The sequence below is a fragment of the Balaenoptera musculus genome, chromosome 2 (genome assembly GCF_009873245.2).
Source record: "Balaenoptera musculus isolate JJ_BM4_2016_0621 chromosome 2, mBalMus1.pri.v3, whole genome shotgun sequence".
Lineage (NCBI taxonomy): Eukaryota > Metazoa > Chordata > Mammalia > Artiodactyla > Balaenopteridae > Balaenoptera > Balaenoptera musculus.
Window position 1 is genome coordinate 50,005,487 of NC_045786.1, and position 24,732 is coordinate 50,030,218.

The following is a 24,732-nucleotide window of genomic DNA, read 5'->3' on the forward strand; positions in this document are numbered from 1 at the left end:
AGCAGTGGGTTAGTCAAAGATGATTAGAAAAATCAAGATCAAGGGATCGAGGACGAATGAGACTCTACCCTTGAAAGCATTATGGGCTAACACAGGGCTCTGCGGGGACTCCAAACTTGGCTCTGGATTGCCTGGTATCCAGGACAACAAGGAAAACACCACAAAAGCTAAAGGGAAAGTGAAACTAGGCGGGCCGCTGATGGAATGACAGGACATGAATCATGTATAAAATACAGCCGCCTGCAGAGGCTCTGTGTGTTTGGCCAGTTGGAGGAACAGCAAGGACCTGACAGTCTGTTCTAGAGACTTGACCTGTGGCCACGTAAGACCTGTCCAGAGTTGGCTTTCTCACAGTCAACCTATGAATACAAACCATTTTCTTTTGCCTTTCTTCAAATGATTCATCGTAGTGGGCTTTGAATTTCTTGGAGAGAGTGGTCACATAAAATTGTTATTCTTTTATGGAAAATGTTTATGTTCACAGCAATAAAGTAATCAGGCGGTGGATGGAACCCTGACGATGACAGTACCCGACAGCGAGGCCAGATTAAGACGGGACCCAACCCTGGTAACTGGGCCTGGGATTAGTCCTGAGATGCTTCTGACCTAGGAAACAGTCTTTGTGAATTCTTGTTTGCAGCCTTTTTTACCTGGATGAAAATCTAGTTCTCCATGTTGCAAAAATGGGAACTTTTGCAGTGGAAATTTCCAGCTGGAGCCAACAGAGTTCTCCAACGTTCCCCTGCAGATGCCTTTGGAAGAAAGATCAATAATATGGTTTTCTTTTCAGTAACTTAATCCCACTGTCTGCTTTGTTTCTCGTGCCTTCCTGTTTTTCATGCCCACAGAACCATGCCTGGGCCATTCAGCACAGGAGAGCACATCTGGAAAGTCCAGTATTCAATGGATTCCTGCTCCAGAGTTGAAAATTTGGGGGATGCAGCTGTTGTTGTGATAAAAACAAGAGAAACGCTGGGCCAGCGGCTTTTGAGAGCTGCTGCTGCTGCTGGCTCTGCGGAGCCCAGCACTGAATACGGCATCTGAGAAAGTCCAGCTCAGGAGCAGATGTGAGAGGCACGTTTAAAGCCCTGTGTGTGCCCTGGTGTTCATGAAGCGGCCAGCCCTGTCCTCAGGTGGGTATGCGGGGACCAGTGGAAATAAGGACTGTGTGTACCACAGCGGCCATGACCTGCAGACATACACGTTTCTACCCTTTTCTCTCTGACTCCGGCAAGCGGCCAGATGATAGCTTTAAAATGTCAAAATCATTGTTTTTAGGACTGATTGGTTAATGAGGCCAAATGAAAGGTAAAAATGTCACCAACTTCCACTGCAGGCTCTGGGAGTGATGAAACCTGGAGTTTCTTGGAGCTGAGCTGATATTCAGCCCCGTGGGTGGGCCTGGGGCCCAGAGCAGTGATTCTCAACTTCCCCCTGGAAGCTAAAATGCAGGTCCCTGGGCCCCTGGCCCTTTGCCCCAGACTCTGGTTCAGAAGGTGAACCTAATGCAGGGGCTTTAAGACCCACGCTTGGCAAACCACTGGCATTAAGGAAAATGTGGGCTTTATTTAACAGTAACTTACCCATAGACAATTCACTTCTAGGAGCCTCAGGCCCCTCGTCTGTAAATCAGAGCTATTAAGGTCTGACCTGGAGGGTTGCTGTGAGGGTTGGGAACGATGTATGAGCTGCCACAGCAGCAGTAAGCCTGGCCCCCAGTGTGTGGTCAGTAATGGAACCAGCCTGGCCCCACTGGAGTCAGCAGGGCCACATGAAGGTTTATGTGGCTCCAACGCAAATTCTTGCACGTCTGCTAACATTTGCCCCCCTCCCCTATTCCTGGGTCCCTCCCCTCTCTGGAGTTGAGTGTCTAGGCTGAACCCTCAGAAGAGTTTTTCCATATTTCGTCTACCCTCCTCAGGGGAGAAATGAGGAAGGGGGAGCAAAGTGGAGACTCCCAAGGGCGGGTGGTGTGCCTTGGCCAGGACAGCTCCGCCCTTTCCTCCACCTGGGCCCTTCAGCGGACTGCACTCTGCACCCGGGCAGGGCCTGGCACTTACCAAAGCAGCCCCACTCACCTTGCCTCATACCGGCCTCAGAACAACTGTGGGAGTGAAGGAGGGCTTGGGGTTGCTGTTTTCTCTGTTTTACAGATGAGAAAACTGAGGCCTCTTGCCTCGATTCTTGGGCCACTCCACTCCATTCTCAACACTGTCTTCACAGTGATTTAAAAAAAAAAAAATCCAAAGAACAAATATAGACCTATTGTGCCCTACTTAAAATTCTCTCAGTGGCTCCCAGATGCTTAGAGCCAGGTTCAGAAAACTTTTTCTGCAAAGGGCAGGTGGTAAATATTGTAGGCTCTGTGGGCCAAGAGATAAAAATCGAGCTACTATGTAGGTACTTAACCTAGCAAGAGAGGAAACAAATGTCCACAAACTTTTGTCGATGAAATTTAAAGTATAATAATAATAAGTACATTTTTTGGGTAATCTAGTTCTACTAATGAAAATAATGGATTTCTTTTTTTGGGGGGAGGATGAAATTTCACTTAGCTGTGGTTCAAAGTCAGTGTTCTCTATCAAATCAATTTATGATCACCTGTAAAATGGTTACAGATTTTATAATCATCTGTAAAAAACCATTTTTAACTAAGGGGCCACACAAAAACAGGTAGTGGGCTGGATTCAGCTTGCAGGTCAACGTTTGGGACCCCAGCTTAAAGGATCAAGTCTCAGCCCCTTAACTTGCAAACATGGCAGCGAGGTCATTCTCAGCCGCTCCTCTGCAGACAGGTACCCCAACTGCTTTTGGCTTCTTAAATAGGCTTCACTCTCTTGCCCCTGAGTCTCCTCTTCCACCTCGTTTCCAACATGGGAATTCCTGTCTCTGCTAGGCTATGCTCTTTTTCAGGAATACTTATCTGGACACCTTCCCTAATCCCCTTTCTCCCGTTGATCACAGTGTGGACCTGTAGCACAATACTGAGCACATAATATCAGAGTTAGGGGTTTACAGTCTGTAATTCCCCTAACTGGGACTGGGACTCTCTTAAGGGAAGGGGCTATGGCATGCCTATTATACTCAATGCACATGCCCCCAAATAGGGAGGGGCTCTAGTGACCCTGTCCCAGGTCTTCTAACTATGGGACCGTGTTTCTTGCACCACCTCCACTGCGGGCCACCCATCAGCCTCGAAGGCACCATGTTCTTACTCCCCACCACACCCCTGGCCTCAGCTGATTGATCTGGGGTGGGCACTGGATCCAAGCCAGGCCTCTCAATTTTTCCCTGAGAACTTCCAAGCTGTGACTGAGAAATGGCAGCAGGGGTAGGAAGTAAAACTCTGGGGGGCTGGCCACCATGATTTCCATCTTGAGGGGAGATGCTGCCATGAGAGAGGAGTAGGGGGAGGTGCAGAGAGAAGCAGGCAGGACTCCTGGGCAGAGAGAGCCCTGGTGGCATTCGAGTCTGGCCTTGGCACTTCCTCCCAAGTCTCCGCTGTGTTCCTGTCCTGCTAATCATGTGCCTGTCAGCGCTTCCTTGGAAACCATAAGACAATAGACAGTCCTTTATACCTGAGCTAATTTGAGTTGTATTGTCAGTGGCAACCCAAAGACTCCTACATATCCTTATCTTGGCATTCTCTCCACTGTACCACTGATTTCCAAACTTTTTTAAAGCACAAGAAGCCCCTGTTCAAACAAAATCTTACTTGGAAGCCCAAGCTGTGAAATAGATGATAGCATAGAGTAGACTGCACAATATGGACTGCCTGGTGCTAAATCCCCGCTCTGATGACTCCTAGCTTTGCAATCAAGGCTGAGACACTTATCCTCTCAGCCTCAGTTTCCCTCTTTGTAAAAACAGAGAGTAGAGGTATCCAACTCTTAGGGTTACTATAGGGCTTAAATGAGTTAATAGATAAAAATCATTTAACTCACTGCCAGAGATATAACAATCACTCAGTAAGCATTAGCTTAAAAGTGGGGGATGGAGAAACCCAGAGCAACTGCCACCCTCAGCTTCCTTTCTCACCTCTTCCCTCACCGTAATGTCTTTGGCACATATGTAATGTTTAAATTATCTGAAATGATTGGTTTAATATATCTTCCTGCCTAGGCTAGAAAGTCACACAAAGACAAGAAGCATATTTATCTTGGTTATTCATTGTCTTTCCCCAGTTCTGCCTAGCACAGTAATTGGCCCATAGAAGATATCCAATAACTATTGTTGACTAATTGATGATAAATATATGTTGTCTCATTAAAAAATAGGCACCACACATATTACCAAATCTGGTGCTTTTTGCAGCAGAATCAGAAGTCATAAAAAGAGGAAAAAAGACTTGACCTATAGGACAGCTCACTCAGAACTGAAGTTAATTCTTTCAGTTTGGTCAGTTATATTACTTAAAGGTTCCCAGGTTTTCACCATTTTAAAACTAATTGATGTTATGAAAACACAACATGACAGAACTTATAAGATGCATTTTAAGCAATAATAAGAGGACAATTCATAGCCTAAAACACTTATATCAATAAAAATAAAAACCCAAATGAATTAAATTCCCAATTCAAAAAGATAGGAAAAACTCCAACAGAGTAAAACAAAATAAGTCACAAAGAAAGAAAGAATAAAGATAAAATCAGAAATTAATGAAATAGAGAATAGGAAGGCAATTTATCCATAGAATTCAAATCCTGTTTCTTAGAAAAATTAACAAAATAGACAAACCACTAACTAACTCAGTCAAGAAAAAAAGTGAGAAAATCCAAATAAAAATCTAAGAATTACAATGGGAAAATAACTATTAAAAAAGTAAAAATTTTAAAAATCCATGAGACTACTTGGCAAATCTCTATACAAATCAATCTGAAAATGTGAATGAAATAGATAATTACCTAGAAAAACACAGTTTACCAAAATGACCCCATTAGAGATAGAAAGCTTCAACAGACCAATTTGTTTGTAGAAGAAATAGAGAAAATTGTCAAGGAATTTTCCCCCCTAAAAGCACCATGCCTAAAGAGTTTTACACGTGGTACAAACTTTCAAAGACTAGATAGTTTTAATGTTGTATAAAATCCTTCAGTGCATAGAAAATAAAGGTAAACTTCCAAATTATTTTTATGAAGCAAAATAACATTGATACTTAAACAAATATCACTTACAAATATTGGTGCAAAATATTTGCAAAAAATAAATGTTAGCAAACAGAATCAACATCACATTGAGAATAACTCATTATGACTAAGGGGATTTATTCCAGGAATGCAAGGTTGGCTCAATATTATAATAAAATGCACCATATTAAGTGATCTAAGAAGAATCATCTGATTATCTCCATTGATGCTGACAAAGCCTTTGATCCAGCAATTATTTCTAATTTAAAAAAAAACCCAGCAATTATTTCTAATTAAAAAAACTCATGAAAATAGAAATTCATGGATACTTCCTTAGCATGATAAATATATATAAATCTTTGTCCAAAGCCAGCATATATTAAATGAGGAATCACTAGAGGCATTTCCATTAAGATCAGGAACAAGGCAAGGATGCCTATTTTTTGTTTGTTTGTTTTTTGTTTTTGTTTTTGTTTTTTAAATTTATTTATTATTTATTTAATAATTTTTGGCTGTGTTGGGTCTTTGTTGCTGCATGCGGGCTTTCTCTAGTTGTGGCGAGCGGGGGCTACTCTTTGTTGCGGTGTGCAGGCTTCTCATTGCGGTGGCTTCTCTTGTTGTGGAGCACGGGCTCTAGGCGCACGGGCTTCAGTAGTTGTGGCACGCAGGCTCAGTAGTTGTGGCTCACGGGCTCTAGAGTGCAGGCTCAGTAGTTGTGGCACACGGGCTTAGTTGCTCCACGGCATGTGGGATCTTCCCGGACCAGGGCTCGAACCCGTGTCCCCTGCATTGGCAGGCGGATTCTTAACCACTGCGCCACCAGGGAAGTCCCAAGGATGCCTATTATTCCACATTATTTATTACTGTTCTGGAGGTATGAACCAATTCAATTAGACAAAATAAATCAATCATAGGCATAAAACTTGGAAAACAGAAAGTAAAACTGTTTGCAGATGATGTAACAGTACACCTGGAAAACTTGAGAGAATCGGTGCTTAAATTAACTCAAGCAAGGAAAGAATTAAGCAAACTAGCAGAATATAAAATTAACACAGAGAAACCTATAGTCTTCGTATACACAAAAATAACCAGTCAAAAGGTGTAACAGTGGACAAAACTCCACTTATAGTAGCATTAAAGAAGATAAAATGCTTAGAAATCAACTTAGTAAGAAATGTACAAAACCTATATGAGGAACACTTTAAAATGTGCCTGAATGATACAAAAGTAGACATGAACACATACAAAGACATCCCTTGTTCTTTGGTAGAATGACTCAACATCATAATGATGTCAATCCTCCCAATGTCCATTTACAAATAAAACAATTCTCCAAAAAATACCACCAAACTTTTTATGGAGCTAGATAAGTTGATACCAAAATTCATGTGGAAAGATAAAGATGCCAGAATATCCAGAAAACCTGATATAGAAAAACCACAAGGGAGGCTTCCCTGGTGGCACAGTGGTTAAGAATCCGCCTGCCAACGCAGGGGACACGGGTTCGAGCCCTGGTCTGGGAAGATCCCACGTGCCGCGGAGCAACTAAGCCCGTGCACCACAACTACTGAGCCCACACGCCTAGAGCCCATGCTCCACAACAAGAGAATCCACCGCACTGAGAAACCCGTGCACCGCAACAAAGAGTAGCTCCCACTCCCCGCAACTAGAGAAAGCTTGCGTACAGCAATGAAGACCCAATGCAGCCAAAAATAAAAAATAAAAAGAAAACCACGAGGGGAGTCTAATCCTACCAGGTACTACATCATGCTATGAAATCTCTATAATTAAGGCAATGAGGTACTGGGATTCAAATAAACAAAGAGAAAAGTGGAATAGAAAGAAATTCAGAAATAGACTCAAGTACATGTGGAAATGTAGTATGTGACTAAAGTGTTAACTCACTGGAGCATAGATGGACTCTAATAAAATGGTGCTGGACAACTGGGCAGCCATTTGGGAAGAAGATAACATTAGATCCATACCTCATGCCATCCACACAAACTCCAAATTAAAAAAAAAATAAACATAAGTACTAGAAGAACACACAAAGAGTTCCTCTATAAACTGGGTGTGCAGAAAGAGTAAGATAAAATAAGATTGATAAATTATGCTATGTACAAATTTAAAATTATTTTCATAGTAAAGAATAATTGATAATTTATTTAAAAATCTATGTGCATAAGAGGATTACTGTACCTTTTGCCCCAAAAAGTGTGAGCTGAGATCAACTGCAAAAGTGATGTCATCTTACATAAATAAGCCACTTGTAAAGTTTCATTTAAAAAGAGTGTGGGGCTTCCCTGGTGGCGCAGTGGTTGAGAATCTGCCTGCCAATGCAGGGAACAGGGGTTCGAGCCCTGGTCTGGGAAGATCCCACGTGCCGTGGAGCAGCTGGGCCTGTGAGCCACAGTTACTGAGCCTGAGCGTCTGGAGCCTGTGCTCCACAGCAAGGGAGGCCGCGATAGTGAGAGGCCCGCGTACCGCGATGAAGAGTGGCCCCCGCTTGCCACACTAGAGAAAGCCCTCGCACAGAAACGAAGACCCAACACAGCCATAAATTTAAAAAAAAATTAAAAAAATAAATGAAACTTAAAAAAAAAAAAAGAGTCAATTTGGTTATAAAAAAAAAAAAGAGTGTGGTGGAGGGAGAGAAAGCTACCTGTGGGGAAGGGTGGGAGGGTTTTTTTCCCGCATTAGTTGGGCTGCAGCTTTACCTTCTTCAGTTTCTTGTGGGCCCCGCTCTGGTTCCCCTGTGCCAGGTCAGCCCCGCCCAGGAGCCGGTATGTCTCTGCCACCTCGGGACTGAGATCGCCAAACACTGCCACTTTGGCCTCCAGGGACTCTCTCAGGATGGAGGTAGCTCTCTGTGAAAGGAACAAAAAGCTGTCTGGTTAAATAAAAAGTTCAAAGCTGGATAAAGATCAGTGCCTCCTAAGAAAATGATGTAACTGATATGTATTTTCACTTTTTAGGGGAATGAATTTGGGTAGAGTGTCTCATGAGCTGAGCCTACTTTCCTCCTTAAATAGGAATCAGGAAATAATATACATGGGGTGAGGGGGGGGGGGGGTTGTGAGGAACAGGAATGGTTTGAACTCTGAAGAGAGAATGCATAAAGGACCCCTGGAGAAAAAGCCATCTCAGATGTTACAGGAACCCATTTTAGTTGAGTAGTAAGAAGAAAAGCTAACGTGTACTGCATCGTGTCCTTTATGTGGCAAGAACCGTGCTAAACAGTTTATGTGTGTGAGCTCATTTAACTTGCACCATCTCCTTTAGATAAGGACAATTTTAATCCTTGTTTGACAGAGGAGGAAACTGAGGCACAGAGCAGTCAAGAAACTTGCTCAGAGTCAGCCCATCAGTGGCAGATCTAGGATCTGGATCCTGCCAGTTTTAATCCCTCTTAGTTGCAGGCTCTTCTCCCTCTGTGCACAGTGATGTTCTTATGTAAGTGAAAACTACAGAGTTTCCTGGCATTTATCTACTTACAGAACATCCAGAACATATTCCAGGGTTTTCCATTTCTCACAAGAAATAGTTCAGGAAACCAAAAGCAAACATTCCAACATGGTGAAAAGTTAAATATATTTGACATCTTGTTTGGTTTATCTGATTTATTTATACCAACATGGAATACAAAATATGAGTTGGTATTAATCTCTTCAGTCATACACCAAGACATACAGAGGGAAAGCCCTGTATGTCGGTCTCCCATGTTTCTCCTGAAAGTCTTCTACGATCTTCTACATGAAAGCATGATTACAGGTACAGATCGCAAACGCCCAATTTAAGAGCTAAATAGGGACTTCGCTGTTGGTCCAGTGGTTGGGACGTCGCCTTCCAGTGTGTGTGGGGGTGCGGGTTCGATCCCTGGTCGGGGAGCTGGGATCCCACATGCCTCACGGTCAAAAGCCAAGGCACAGAACGGGGGCAATACTGTAACAAATTCATTGAGGACTTTGGGGATGGTCTACATCAAGGAAATCTTTAAAAAAAAAAATATGGGAGAAATAAGTGGAACTTTTAAAAGAAAAATAGAGCCGAATAAAGCAGGAACCAGTGAAGGAGCCTTGCCCACCGCATAGCCCTGAAGGCATCCTGCTGGCGCTCCCCAGATAGAGAAGTTCGCAAGGCCTTTACTCATTTTATTGGCAAGAATATGAATTAGATGCTGGGGGTGGGATCAGGGAACCATGGTAAAAGGCACTGTTAAGGCAGAAACAATTTCTCAGATGGAAATATAAATCACTGCTGGGAAAGAGAAACTGTAAATTGTGAAGTGTGTGACCCACCTTGGTATGGGTCTTGCCTGATGCTAAAGCCTGTCGTGTCCCTTCCCAGTGTCTGTGATGCAACTGTTGGGTTTGGCAATTTTTCCATGAAAATTGGTTGTCAGGCTTGGAGGGGCCAATGATGGAAAGAAGAGCCAGACACCTTTTCCTAAATGAAGCTCTCAACGCCATTTACAGCCTGATTGGGGAAACTAGAGATAGATGTGCATGAACTTGAATGGCAAGTCGAGATGGCAACGGAAGAGATGCCACATGGATATGGGTTTAAAGGAAAGAGACTGTGACAGTCTCTGAGAGTTAGAAAAGCTTAATGGAGAGAAGTGAAGAATAAATAGGATTTAGGTGGACTAAGAAGAGGGCATGGGAACCTGGGAGCACAGTGGGAGCTGGGGGAAGCACACGGCACATTCAAGGCCAGTGAGGGGACTAATTTGACTACAGCAGAGGAAGTAGGAAGAGGAGCAGAGGGAGATGAGGCAGGAGTCACGGGCTGGGCTGGTGGTGGAGACCTTCATGCCAGGCTGAGGAGTTTAGATTTTCTTGTGGGGAATAAGAAGTCAGAGAAGCTTCCTGAGCAGCAGAGCAGCACAACTAGAAGAGTATCTTAACACGGAGTATCTTTTAACCTGTGGCAAAGTAAACTTCACTTACATTTTACCTTAAAAAGCATTTTCCATCCCAAAGATCACCTTCCTGTTGGCAAAGGGTCCTAGCCCACATGTAGGCTGTGACACATCTGAGGTGGTCTGAGCACACCCTTGTGCTCGTGCCTGGGACTGTCCTTGGGCCCAGCCCCATTGGCCAGCTCCTGCTGGAACCCACAGTGAGGTCTGTAACCAAGGGTGAGCATAACACAAGGTGACACATTTGGTTGGACAGATTGTGTCACACACAAGGGTGCCTGGCAGGAGAATGAGGAGCGCTGAAGTCCGGCCCATGTTCCGCTCTCTAAGCAATGTGCTCTGGCACGGGCTGCACCCACCTGAGGAAGAGGCAGCTTTGTCTATTCTTATAAGGGCACCAGAAGGGCTGGCAGGTGCTGTAGAATAAAAAAAGCCAGTTTGCTAAAATCTCCAGGGGAGGCCTCAGGAAGTGAGGTACATCTTTAGATCAATGCTACTGATTTGGGTGACTTGGGCAAGGGCAGTGAGGTGTGGCAGCGGTGATGACAGGCACCAGGGCAGGAAGCCAGACAGGAAACGGGAAAAGGGTGGATGCCCTGTGGCAGCCAGAGCAGTCAGGCAGCCCATAGCCAAGCATCCATCCATCCACCCATTGGCTCAACGCTCCCCCACCATGAATAAAAGAGTCCCTGCTGTCATGGAATTTGGTCTAGTCAGGGAGAGACAGTAACCGTCCACAATATTTTATTGTAATACATTACTCTGTTATATAATTATATCAGACAGGATTCTATGATGAAGAATAGTGGGGAGAATCTAATGAAGACTGAGGGAGGGGAATCAGGCAAGCTGGTGAGTCCTGAAGGATGGATCTGCATTAGCCAGGAGATCAATGAGGAAGAACCTTCCAAGAGCAGGAAACAAAAGCTGACACTGTCCAGAAGTGGGGATTAGAAAAGGTCACTGTGGCTGGAACACAGATCAGGGGAGGGGGCAAAATGAGACTGGAAATGTCAGCATAATCCATAACGTGCAAGGTATTGTGGGCAATGTGGGATTCTGGCTTATCTTAAGGGCACTGAGAAGCCAGTGTAGTATTTTACAAATGGGGGTCCACTGATCAGATCTGCTTTTTGCAAAGATCACCATGGCTTCCTTATTCAGAATGGATTAGAAAAGGGCAATAGTGGAAGGAGCAGCTGGGGAGCCAGAGTTTGTTAGAGAGGTCCAGGTGGGAGATGATGACTGACAGAGGTGGAGATGGCAACCAATGGATGGATTCAAGGGGCATTTTGAAGGTAAAAATGACTGATGAGCCGGAAGGGGTGAGGCATAATGGGGGCAGAATTCTCCTCAGATTTCTGCCCTGAGCACTCCACATAGAACTTTGAGAGATGTTCTAGAATCTGAGGCCCCTGGAAGGCCCCTCTCTACTTGGTTGGGTGATCCAGAAAAATATGGAAACTCCATTTGTTATGGTTACTGTAGCCCGACTTTGGCCTGACGAACATTCGTGCATCTAGATTAAAAACCTATGTTCCTTAAACTCACATCAACTGAGAGAAGGGTGAAGGATTAAGGGTTAGGAGAGAGCTGTCGGGGAGAAGGTCTACAGAACAGCAGAGGAAATAAAAAGGTTTTCATCTCAAGGATTTGCCTTGACAGGTTAGAGGTTTTTTGTTTTTTGTTTTTTTTTAAAATATTTATTTATTTATTTGGCTGCGTCGGGTCTTAGTTGCGGCATGAGGGCTCTTTCGTTGCAGCGCATGGGCTTCTCTCTAGTTGTAGTGTGCAGGTTTCCTCTCTCTAGTTGTGGCACACGGGCTCCAGGGTGCGTGGGCTCTGTAGTTTGCGGCATGTGGGCTCTCTTGTTGAGCCACGCGAGCTCAGTAGTTGTGGTGTGCAGGCTTTGTTGCCCCACAGCATGTGGGATCTTAGTTCCCTGACCAGGAATCGAACCCGCGTCCCCTGAATTGGAAGGCGGATTCTTTACCACTGGACCACCAGGGAAGTCCCATTGACAGGTTAGAGTTGGAAAAAAAATCTGTATAAATCAAGCATGTGGCTGTCTGGTAGTTGTTAGGCTTTTTATGGAATAAGTTCCCAAGGGTTTAAACTACCAATGAATATAAATTCTGGGTCTGGTTCCATTTTTACAAGCCATGGAAAACATGCCTGTATGGTTCAATGGACAGTGAGCTGTAACTTCTGCACTGTGCAGTTCTTATTAGATATGCAAATTTCATCCATTAGCTAAGATAATAAGAGAGGAATTAGACATACTAACTTCCACCCTCTATGCCAGCCAGAACCACAGGCTGCGGTAAGCAGAGTCTGTCCACTGAGTTCTCAAGGTTTCTAGTCCTTTAAGATACTCTACAGGTGGACATGGCATCTACGTTCTCATGAACTCTTTTGTTTCCCGAGAGCGAATATCTGGGAGCTGCCCAAGAGTGGCTGCCTGGCCTTATTTATCCCTCTCCCCGTGGAGCCTGGCACATGCCTTGCACATGGTAGATGCTTAATGCTTTCAGAGTGCGGGAGTAGCCCTCTGGATATCAACTGGGTCGCCCAGGTAAATAACTAGTCAGCTGTGGTCCAAACTCACTTACCTCTTTTTGTCCAGTGACTTGTAGAAAATGGCAATAATCATCTTGAATTGAAAGAAATTTGGCTTTTCCTATCCCTTCAGCATCCTTAAGATTAGCCATGCTATCCTGAAAATACTGCTCAGCCACATCTGAAGAAAAGCATCACAACAACAATTTTGAAAACAGCTTGCAGATTTGAAATGGAAACAGAATAACTATGTGTTTAGTGATGGTGATCTATCTGAAAATAATAAGTAATTGGACAAGATAACCCAGTTAAGGAAACTGTCTTTTGTCAATTAATCTGACTGTTTTATTAGACAGGGTCTAGTTCTCAGAAAGATACTGCAATTTATTTTCATTGGTTTTCATACATCTTCCCTTTCCCAGTGATACAGTAAGCAAAGTTAATGCAAACAGGGAAACTATCCCCTAGACCTGACACATTGTTAAGTTTTCAGATTGATTAACCATTAATTCTTTATAAAACTCTGGTTGCTCCTCACTGGGGTTAGGACTCCAAGGATCCACTGACTTTAATGGACTCTGTAATCTTGGAATGTAGCTTGATAACCCTAAAATTCTGGAAAATATGGCTGACATGCTGCTGAAGGAAAAACCTGAACCATTCCAAACACTTAAACATACTGGTTATAATATAACAAAAATATTTGTAAATATTTGCCAATCTTGAAAGCAAAAAAAGGAAAATTTCAGGTATGGAAAATGAAGAGGAAACTAAAGGCCAAAGCAGGGAGGGGGAGCTAAAGCTGAATGGTCCATGAGGGGATTAGGAAAAAGGTGTACTGTATTCCAAGATGGGGTTTGATAAGCCTGAGTAGGGTTGGAGATGAAGCCTGAGGCCTGTGTGTGGTAGGAAGCTGGAATGGGGCTCCCTGCAAAAATCCAGTGTTATAGGCAGATTTCTAGGATGTCCCCAAATGACCCTCAACCTTGATTATGCCCTCCTCTTTGATTATGGGTGGAACTTATAAATATGCTGAGATATTACTCCTGTCATAAGATTATGTTATATGGCACAGTTGACTGTGAGAAAGCAAGATTACCCCTTGGGCCTAAACTAATGACACCAGCCCTTTAAAAGCAGAGTTTTCTTCAGTTGGAGGCAGAAAAGGAAGGCAGAGAGATTCGAAGCATGAAAGGGATTTGAAAAGGAGGTTCTCCATTGCTGAGATGGAGGGGACCATGGTATAAGGACTCAAGAGTGGCCCATAGGAGCTGAGAGAGGTCAATAGTCAGCAAGAAAATGGGGACTTCAGTCCTACAACCACAAAGAACTGAATCCTGATAATAACAGGGATGAGCTTAGAAAAGGACCCCGTGATCCAGATGAGAATGTAGCTGGCTGACAACTTGATTTTAGCCTGAGCAGAGATGCCAGCCTTACCATGCTAGACTTCTGACTGACAGAATTGTGAGCTTAAACTGGGTGTTTAAACAACCATAATTTGCTATGCAGCAAAAGAAAACCAATATAGCCAGGAATCCCTAAAATTGAGATAAGAACAATTGCGCTGGTCCAAGGAGAAGCCTCAAGTTTGTCCCTCCAGAGGCCATGGCTAGAAAAAGAGCATCTGAAAGAAACTGGGACACTGCACGTGAGGCACGCACATGTTTGAGGGCTGAATTTGCACCACCTACATGATTTGGAAGTTCTTTTTTTGTTTTTTGTTTTAAATTGTTCCACATCCCTCTCCCTCCCTCCCTCCTTCCCTTCTTTCCTTCTTTCCCACCCTCCCTCCCTCCCTTCCTTCCTGCCATGCTGCAAAGCTTGTGGGATCTTAGTTCCCCAACCAGGGACTGAACCCAGGCCCATGGCAATGAAAGCACAGAGTCCTAACCACTGGACAGCCAGGGAATTCCCTTGGTTTGGAAATTCTGAACCAATAAATTAAAGTAGAAACTAAGGGCTTAATCTCCAAAATATACAAATAACTCATACAACTCAACAACAAAAAAACCAAACAACCCAAAAGACAAATGGGCAGAAGACCTTAATAGACATTTCTCCAAAGAAGACATACAGATGGCCAGTAGGCACATGAAAAGATGCTCAACATCACTAATTATTAGAGAAATGCAAGTCAAAACTACAAAGAGGTCCCACCTCACACCAGTCAGAATGGCCATCATTAAAAAGTCTACAAATAACAAATGCTGGAAAGGGTGTGGAGAAAAGGGAGCCCTCTTACACTGTTGGTGGTAATGCAAGTTGGTGCAACCACTATGGAAAACAGTGTGGAGGTTCCTCACTGTTACTCAGTGTAGAAACTTCTAGCACTTAATTCTTTTCCACCTTTTCATATTAATTTATTATGCTGAGTCTTGCCAAGCTCAAAAAAACAAAAAACAAAAAACCACTGATGTTGGAGGGGATGTTGGGAAAGCTGTAGAAGGCAAGAAGCATCTAGAATCCCCCAGGGTTATTTTTTTCTTCGGAAAAAAACATCAGAGGGCCTGGCAGATGGTGGAAACTGTGGACCACTTAGGAAAAAAGAAAAACCCACTTACCTTGTTTCCTCTAAGTCTTAAGCATAGTTCATTTTCATTTTATGTGGATGATACTAAGAAGCCAGACCATTTCTTTGATAGAATAAGTACAAAATCTTAAGACGTTTTTTGAAAAGAAGCTATTAGCATTTATTAATGAATCCTGTTGAGACATTTCGTAAAGAGAAATATGCATTCCTAGCAAGCTCTGTCTCCAAACTGTTTTTACTTAGGTAAAACTAAAAATAGAATTACCATATGATCTAGCAATCCCACTCTAGGGCATATACCCAGACAAAACTATAATTCAAAAAGATACATGCACTGCTATGTTCACAGCAGCACTATTCACAATAGCCAAAACATGGAAACAACCTAAATGTCCATTGACAGATGAATGGATAAAGAAGATGTGGTACATATATACAATGGAATATTACTCAGCCATAAAAAAGAATGAAATAATGCCATTTGCAGCAACATGGATGCAACTAGAGATTATCATACTAAGTGAAATAAGTCAGAAAGAGAAAGACAAATACCATCTGATATCACTTATATGTGGAATCTAAAATATAGCACAAATGAACCTCTCTATGAATTAGAAACAGACTCACAGACATAGAGAACAGACCTGTGGTTGCCAAGGGGACTGGGGGTGGGGGAGGGAAGGACTGGGAGTTTGGGGTTAGCAGATGTAAACTATTATATAGAGGATGGATAAACAACAAGGTCCTACTGTATAGCACAGGGAACTATATTCAATATTCTGTGATAAACCATAATGGAAAAGAATATAAGAAAAAGAATGTCTATAAAGTAGAAACTAGCCTGAAAGTGGAAAAATTATAGGACTCCAGCACAGGGGTCGCAAACTTATTCCGTAAACGACCAGATGGTAAATATTTTAGGCTTTGAGGACTAAATAGTCTCTACTGCAGCACAAAAACAGCCAGAGGTGACATGTGAAATGAAGGAGCCTGGCTGTTTGTCAAGAAAACTGTTTACAAACATGGGTGGGGAGCTGCATTGGCCTGTGGACCGTAAGTTTGCTGACCACTGCTCTAGCAGAGGGAAATGTGATTGTCTTCCTCCCTCAGGGACGTGGGACACCTCCCCCTGCCACCCCGAAGTGCCTGCTGGAGACAAACTCACGGGGACACGTGACAGTACATAAAGTTTGTTGGGGACAATTGTGAACCATACATACAGTGGTCTACTTAAGATTTCCATTTGGAAATCTCATATGTACTGTGTAGCACAAATACACATGAGCAAAAAGATCAGATGTTTTCTTTGGCTTCTTTAGACTTCCTCCGTATTTGGTTATTTTCCCTTTCTCACCTCTAATTTTGTTTTTGTGCTTTCTCCCCATTTTTCTTGATTAGACAGGACAGTGTATTATCTATTTGGATATTCTTCCAAAGAGTGGGCCCCAAATTAGTTTTTCTCAGACTGTGATGTGAATGCCAGGTGCTTCCAAAGAGGCCTCCATGAACGCAGGGCTCCGGAATTCACGGAGGAGCAAGGATGGGGCCGGCCTGCGCAGACTGTGGTCGCTTCTGGAGGCGGGAGTGAGTGGGAAGGAGGGCAGGCTCCGCAGGTCAGGGGCTACCTGCGTCAGGCTCCAGCGCTGCCGCCTTCCGGCTGTGCGCCTCCATTGTTGGCCTCGGCTTTTTCACCTCAAAGAGGAACCTGTAGGCTAGCGCCTCCATTATAGGGTTGTCGTAAGGAGTAAATGGGTTAATGCACACACAACTGATGACGTGCCTGACACCTAGTCAGTGCTCAGTAACTGTAAACCATTTTAGTTTCAGGGACAGTTTCGATCACTGTGGCTATGGGCCTCCCTCATCCATACTAGGCTGACCAGCAGGCACACTGGAAGCAGAGATGGACGTGCAGAGGACAGGAACACTTGGAAAACAGACAGAGTGGTCAAAAGGCACAGAAGCCTGGGATCATGTGCAGATAAACGGCTCTGTACACCTCAAGAGCTCTGAGAACAGCCCTGAAATTCACAATGAGCATGGTGGGTCTCCAGAAACGATTCAAGTACATCCCATGTGATCTGTTGTAGAAAGGAGAGAAGTAAACACTTGGCAAATGTGTCTGTCAAATCCAGGCAACCTAAAGAAAACTTAGGTGTGAAAACAAGTAAGTTTCATTTATCTGCAAGATTTACTTTGCTTAGGATCTAGGCGGTTGCCAGATAGAAGCGAGAATTAGGCTGGGAGGTGTTGCCTTTCAGAGAGGTCTCGGTGCTGACTGGCCCCAGACTGTGTGACTGGACAGAAGTCTATTGAACTGGAGTCCCTGCTCCACTCTTTCAATGGGGGTCTGTCCACTGCCAGACCAGCAGATGGATTTCTAGAGTATTACTCAAAGTTTTTCTTGGTAGGAGAAAATTTTACTACTGTACATGAAGAATGTTACATCTCTGTAGTCCTTGCTGGCTCATGGGAGAAAATATTACAGATTAAATGTTCAAACTACGTATTAACTTTGGTTGCTTTGATAATCTGATGACAGCAAATGTGGGGATGATGTGGCATTTATTTTGTTGATTCTAAAAGCACTACAGAGATGTATGTTCCATGTCTAAAAATTAACAAGTCTATTCAGGAATGGAGTACTGTTGATATTTTAATTTTCTGTCTAATTGGGAATTAACCAAAGAATGTAACTGAGCCCTTCTTGAAGAGTAGAAGTTTTTCCGAGTCTCAGCCTCGTTCCCCAGAGATGAGCCCTTGCTCTGAAGACCTGTAGTTGTAAAGGGCATAGGAAGGAATTGGGACTGAACAGGTAAGAACTGAGTTTCTGACCCTGGGCTTTTGCAGAAGAAGTGGTGCCAGGCTCAGAAAAAGGAAGAGATCAAAAGGGATGGGAAGCATTTCCCTCCTTTCCTGAGTAAGGAGCTGGTCTCCCAGACACAGGTGGACTTAGCTGCACTTTGTCCCTTTCCAGCCCCTCTCTTGTAAAGTTCTCCCACCTCTTAGTATTCCTTCCCCTGGCAGTCACATGCTGACCAATCCCCCCTCCCCCCACAAAACCACCCCATTTGGGCTGGTCCCTTAGAGCTTAGTGCCAGATGCCCCTTTCCTTTGTGTACCTGATCTCACAGGATGCTGGGAGAAAGGAAGCTGCTTGGCCTAACTCACACTAGTGTGTAAATGGCTCAAACCTCTAACTCAGGGAGGCCTAGTCACATTTTCCAAAGAGGATGCTTGTTAGCATATTTGGATCACTGGAAGAGGGAATGGAAGTGAGGGAGGAAGGAAGGGGTTGGGGGAAGGAAGGAATTTATTACTCAAACTAAGGCTACATGGCTACTGAAGTGGAAGAAAGCTAGGCTTTGTGGTAAGACGTCAGAGACAGGCCCTGACTGGGAATCTGCCCTCTGGGGTCAGCTCCTAAAGTTGCTGCTTCCCTTTCCCCATTTCAGAGTCCTCAGCTTCTCAAAAGGTCCAAGTTTCTTCCATTTCTGTTCCTGGGAGGTCTCTAGTCACCAGGGGGCAAGGCCAGGGAGGGGGTGTCTCTGACAGCTGTTGTCACATACAAGCGGACCACAATTCAGGCATCATGTCAGGACCCTTATATATGAGAACAGCCTAGGGCTCGGGAAGAGTGGAAGGTCCAGGGCATACACTGTGGGCATCTTCCCTGTCTGTAAATTTGAAACCACTTTTATTTTTACCTGGGATATAGGAAAGCTCTTTTATTGCAAGACCCTGACTTATTTTCCCCCATCCCCCAGGCCCCTAAATCAGCTTTCTGAACTATGAATCCCATGATTAGTCTTTGAGGGGAGAGCAAATTTGTCCTATTATTACAGCTAAGGAGTGACTCCCTAAGAAGCAGAGCTGGTTCTCCTGGGAGTGGGCATCCCCAGGAGGTCCACTAGGCACAAGTGACAGTGGGGTTTCCAGAGGGACAGGAGGTCACAGCCCCTGGGGTGGGATGCCACTTCTTGGCACAGACCTTGTGCCTGAAGCTGGGTGTGTGTTCACAAAGAGCCTCGGCAACCTGATGCTGGTGGCCTCGGCAAGAGATGAGGTCATTTTCCAAAGCACAGGAGCATGACTTAGCTTGTAAATCTGAGCCCTAGTGGCACAGGTGTTCCAAGGCCATGAATCTTCTCCCATTTTCATTCCCGCAGAATGTTGGGGCTGTCTGTGAGTTAGGGTGAGGGGGTAAGTGTGGCCCAGCGGGCAAGGTGGCTTAATGTCTCCGGGAGGCCCCTTCAGACTCTATTCCATCTGCATGTTCATATACAGGCAAAAGAAAACAGGGCTCCATTCAAAGAGCAAGAGGAATGTGGGGTTACGATTTGGCACCCAGGAGGTCAGGAAGCTTTTAATAAAAATAAATTCCAGTGACCCTGGGCTCATTTTCTTGAGGCTGTCCCAAGGCAAGAGTTGGAACAGTGAGGACAACTCTCATTATGAGGGAGGCCTGTGTGTACAATGTGACAATTATCTTCTGTAACAGTCTTCGGAAACTGTACTCTGCACTAACTGCAAAAAGCATTAAGGACCCCAAGGAATTTGAATATGGAAAGTCTCAAATCCTAGCCTGGCATTAACCCAGAGGAGTGCTATCACCCAGCAAACAAATGGATTGAACCCATTTAGACCCTGCTGGGAGCTGCCTGAGGCTTTGCACAGGCAGCTGCCCTGAGGCTGCCCGCCAGCCTTGTGGGGGCCACAGAGTAGCCGGAGGACAGACGAAGCCCCGGACAGGTTGACTCCTCACTGCATGGCCCTCAGTGGTCCACACTGGAGACCACCTTCAAGAGGAACATTTTCATAGGGCCTGGACAGGGCATCCGGGAGCAGTAGACCTGCTGCTCCTGAGCTGTGTGGTCCCTGGAAGTCCATGGCCATCTCTGGGGGCAGGTTTGCATCAGTAGAGTAAGGTGATCAAGATGGCGGCAGGCTGGGTGAGGCTCACACAGCAAAGTGTGCATGAAGTGTCTGCATAGTGCCTGGTGCCCACAGGCCTGGTCTGGGCTCAGTCACCATAGGGACTGCCTGCCTTGAATGTCCTCACCACCAGGAAGCTGACCAGGACTGCCCCCCACCCCCAACACCACCCAGAGTCCCACTTGGGGCCACCCAGTAGTGATCAGGTGTCCAGCGCCTCAGGCCTGTTGCCACAGTTGCTTGTCCTGGTGAAGTATATGTCATTTCCATAAGCTGCCCTAATAATATGTTTTGAAGCCAAGTCAGGGTATAAATAACTTAGGCTTTTCTGAGAAGTTCTGAACATAAATTATTAGCCAGCACAAAAGTGAAAAACCAGAGCCTCATAAAAGTGGTTATCAGAGAGCCCATCATCCTCCCTAGGAGAGGGATAAAGCCACAGACTTTGTTCTCAGACACAAAGATGAAAGGCAGTTTGTAAGCAAAGCTCAGTGAGGTTTCAGTTCTGCCACAGGTTGTCCCTCTGTGAAGAGAGACCAACAGCACAGAATTGGGGTGGAAAAGGCCACACCTTCTACTCCTCTGCTGGCCTCAAGAGCTGCCAACCCCTGCAGCCCCCACCTGCCCCCACCTTTGGGGCTTCTGGGCTCCCTGGACCTCTGAGGACAGAGCACCCTCAGAGCCACGCCCTCTCTGGTTCTGGAGTGTGGTCAGGTAGGTAGCTCCTGGCCTCTGTCTAAGGCCTTGCTTTGCCTCTAATTGCCAGCGTGACGCTGGACACACCTTGGACCCCAGTCCTCTACATGGGATGTGCTTTAAGGTGCCTTCCAGAGGTTTCTGAGAGGGGGTCCTACTAACGATGGTGGAAAACAGGGTAAGAGGCTTCCCTTTTCTTCTCTGGCCTCACCCACCGCTCTCTCTCTGCTGCTTCCCCTTCCCACCTGGCCTGTGGAGCACTGAGCAGGATGGATGCTGACATCTGCTTGGGGAGCTCAGGCACCAGGCTCAGGCTGGCTGGGCATTTTGTAATAAGAAGCGGGCCCTGAGTAGGAGCTGAGGAAGGGTCTCTCAGAACACACAGGACTTGAGGGGGGTGGGAAGGCCGAGGAGGAAGAGAGAGGGAGAGGGGAATAGTGAGGAGGAAGGGAGAGGTGGGTGGGTGTGGCCAGCAGCAGCTTACACTCATTCCCACTGCAGGCCTGCACCACAAGGCCCACTTGGAGGCCTCAGGTTGGAAGTGGGTGACGGAGGCAGCAGGGGCAGCCAAGGAGGGCCACGGGAAGGTGAAGACCACCTTACCGTGGCTGCTCCCAGGTGGCCACATTACCTGTCAGGAGCCCACTGGAGTTGGGTGCGTCTGTCTGATTTCCAGTCTCTCTGAGACACATGGGGCTCAAGGAGCATCAGTAACCCCATGAGCAGGGAGTAGGCTGTGGGTGGGGCAGGGCCCAGCATGGGGCAAGCTGAGAAGCAGGCCACAGGAGGAAGAGCTGAGAAAAGCGGTGATCGCGGAGGGTAAGAAAGAGGAGACTCCATGGAGATACAGAGCCTACCTTCAGATACTTACATATTTCGTGTCTACTGTATAAAAGGAGGGGAGAGGCCAGGACAAGTGGGGGCCCAGGAGACATACGTATCCGTGCGTAGGGAGTTAAATCTTCGGAATGCAGCCCATGCCCATGAGTCTGTCCATATAGCCAGGGATCCCACCCCCTGCCCCAAGGTGGGCAGGGGCATAGCCCATTCCCTTCTGCTGTCTCTGGAACCTACAGAGCTCCCTGGCCTGCTGGAGTCCAGGCCACAGATGGGGCCACTTCCAAACAAGGCCGCCCGTGCTCAGCGGGCTCTTCCTCTCAAAGGTTTACACTGAAATGTACTTGGCTTCAGCCCATTTCATTTTAATACGCTTTAGGAGAAGAGTTATAAACACAAGGCCAATGCCCGGAGACTTAGCAGGGTTGGGAGAGCTGTTAATACCAAGTTTGTCTATGGCTGCTCCGGGAAGCTGGCCAGGCTCAGGTTAGTGACATTCTACAAGCCTGAATTGGGAGCCCTTATGCAATCACAATCCTTCGTGACTTCTAAGGCAGTTTTGTCTGCATAAGGAATGAAGGAAGGCACAGAGCAAAGGGATTAGTTTGATTGTGGAGCCTGAAACACACTGGCTTCTTGGCCAGTGGCGTTTTGTTTGTCCGAGGGCAATGCCTTCAATGGACATTCAGCAAGTAGGCTATGGAGAATCCCTAGATGAGAAATTTTTCCTATTAACAATTCTTTAAAAAACAAACAAACTGTACTTGGCACAAACTAGTTTAAGCATGGGAGAGCAGAGTTGAGATCCCCATGCACGTGGATTCCTTGGCACTCCGTGGAACGTGCAGATGTGCTCCCAGGAGATCTGGCTGGGACTTCTGAACCACAAATGACCAAAGTCCAGGCCAGAGAGTCCTGCCTGGTTGAGAGCTAGGGTGGGGAGGCTGGTCCCCCCCTTAGTTGTCAGACAAAGATAAATTCCAAATTCCTGCCTTTCCTTTCCCCTTCCAGGAGGTAGCAGAGGCCTGGAGAAACCTCAGCCCTGGGTGGGTTTCTCTCATTACTGCATTGGCCGTGTGTGAGGGGACAGCAGGGACATGAAAACCAGGCACCCTGAAAGATGGTGGGAAGGCGCCTGCCCACTGCCACTGCAGCTCCTGGCTGCGGGGGACCCCGCTCCTTCCTGCTTTTTCGGGGAAGCTGAGTCCATGCATGTAACACGGCTGTACCCTCTGGGCCCAGGCCACTGTGCTTAGGCACTTGCAGATAAGAGCCGGAACAAACTATCTTAAAATGCCAGCCAGACAGCTCATTGTCCACCGTCTTCCCCATGTTTGTCACCAAGGGAACAAAGATTCCCACGGCAGCACATTCAAGCCTGTTAACACAGTAGGAATAGTCTGTGGTTTCTCTTTGCTTTGATTCTTTTCTGATGTGCCCATTTCGATGGTTGGCTTGAGGCCTTAGGGGCAAGGGCTGGTGCTCCTCTCTGCCCCTGCTCCAGGGCTTCATGCTGCCTCTGCACAAGCATCTGTTTTGATCCGACAGCTTCTCTGCCCAGCCTCCTCACTTAGTGTTGACTCACCTTCAAGCCTTCAGTAAACTCTCTTCCTGTTGGTGTCAAGGTGATAGACATTTCCAGTGTCTTCTGATTAGTGGAAGCTGAGTCTGAGAAGGGAGCATCCTTACACTGACTGGGGCTTTGTCCTTCTTGGGTAGAGCAATGAGTAGAGAGGATATGGACTGATGGTGCTGGCGGTATGGAGAGCTGGCTGTGTTAGCTCCTTTGTAAAATGGGAGGTCATCTTGCCTCCAAGGCTTGTTAGGATTAAATGGGCATGTTCGTGAGAGTGCCGGCACCTGCATACAACGGGCGCTCGACCCCTGCTACTGCTGTTGTCGTTGTTGCTAGTATGATTGTTGCTATGATTCCTGCTGGTTCGGGTTCCTGATGCCTCTGTGAGTCAATATGTTTCAAGCAATCGATCCTCCAGGCCTCAGGCAGAAATGACCCCCTTCCTAATCTGCAAAGCCAGTTGCAACTGTCCAACTCCCTGCTCTTGGGGGAAGTTTTTTTCTTATCTTTCCCTATTCATCCTCCTCCTCCTTCAGATACTGACTGGCAAGTCGGCTTTCTGGGTGCAGGTCACCAAACAGTCTGAGCTGCCAAAGAGACACGGGCCAGAATGGGGGGCTGAGAGCCTGTGCACGCTCCTGGGCTGGCCCCTTCCCAGATGGCACTCAAACTGGTTTCCTTGGGCCACCGTTGCTCTTCTCAAGTCCCTTTCTCTCCCCAAAGCCACACACTATTTGGGAGGGGAAAGAAGGGAAAAGGCATGTGCAGTGCCAGTCCTTATAATATAGCATGGAGGTCAAGAGCATAGGTTCAAGTCTACCACTCCCTGGCTATGGCTCTTGGGAAATTATCTAACCCTCTGTGCCTTAGTTGCTCCATCTGAAAACTGGGAACACTTGTACCAAACTCACAGAGCTGTGGTGAGGATTAACTGAGTTAATAAATGTAACATGGTTAGAACCATGATAGTAAGTACTATGTAAGAATTAGCTATTATTACTGTGTGAGGTCATTAAATTTTCACAGACCTAATTATCTGTATCAAGTAGGTATTAGTGGCATTCTCTATTTACAGGGGAGGCTATACCAACACCAGATTTAGACTGGAAAACTTAGAAAAACATACATAATTGGATTGTTTCTGATTCTATAATTACACAAAGCAGAATGGTCTAACTTTGAAGCTACAAGAAACATGTATTTTAGGGACACGATTTCTATTGTTTCCCACCTAATCCATACATTCATCAGGTGTGTACACTGAGCACTAGCTGAGATGCTGGCAAACCGGAATCCCTCTAGGCAAAGATGGTTTCTGGCCTTAGCCTCCTGTAGTTGCTTGGTATTCTCTGGGAGTAGACCCCCTCCCCCACACCCCAGCAGTTTAAATGCTCAGAAACTTCCAGTTCTCAACCCATGAGCCCCCCAAGAAAAACAGGAAGGACCTGACAACCACTTATTATACTCATGCTTCCCGGGTCAGAAGTTAGGGATCTAGCCCTCACACTTGTTTTGCATCCCTCAGAGCCTGAAACATATTTGACTTGGT

General features: G+C 45.7%; 1 protein-coding gene across 4 annotated transcripts in view; it reads right to left on the bottom strand.

Moving 5' to 3' along the window:
- The window catches only part of TTC23 (tetratricopeptide repeat domain 23), a 126,448-nt gene that overhangs the window by 13,055 nt on the left and 88,661 nt on the right, over positions 1 to 24,732 (bottom strand). For all 4 annotated transcript variants that reach the window (XM_036841880.1, XM_036841877.1, XM_036841879.1 and 1 more), the window contains 2 exons: positions 12,660 to 12,787; positions 7,844 to 7,993 (listed from right to left, as the gene is read on the bottom strand). In XM_036841880.1, the coding sequence (XP_036697775.1) occupies positions 7,844 to 7,993; positions 12,660 to 12,787 (278 nt within the window). The remainder of the gene's footprint in view (positions 1 to 7,843; positions 7,994 to 12,659; positions 12,788 to 24,732) is intronic.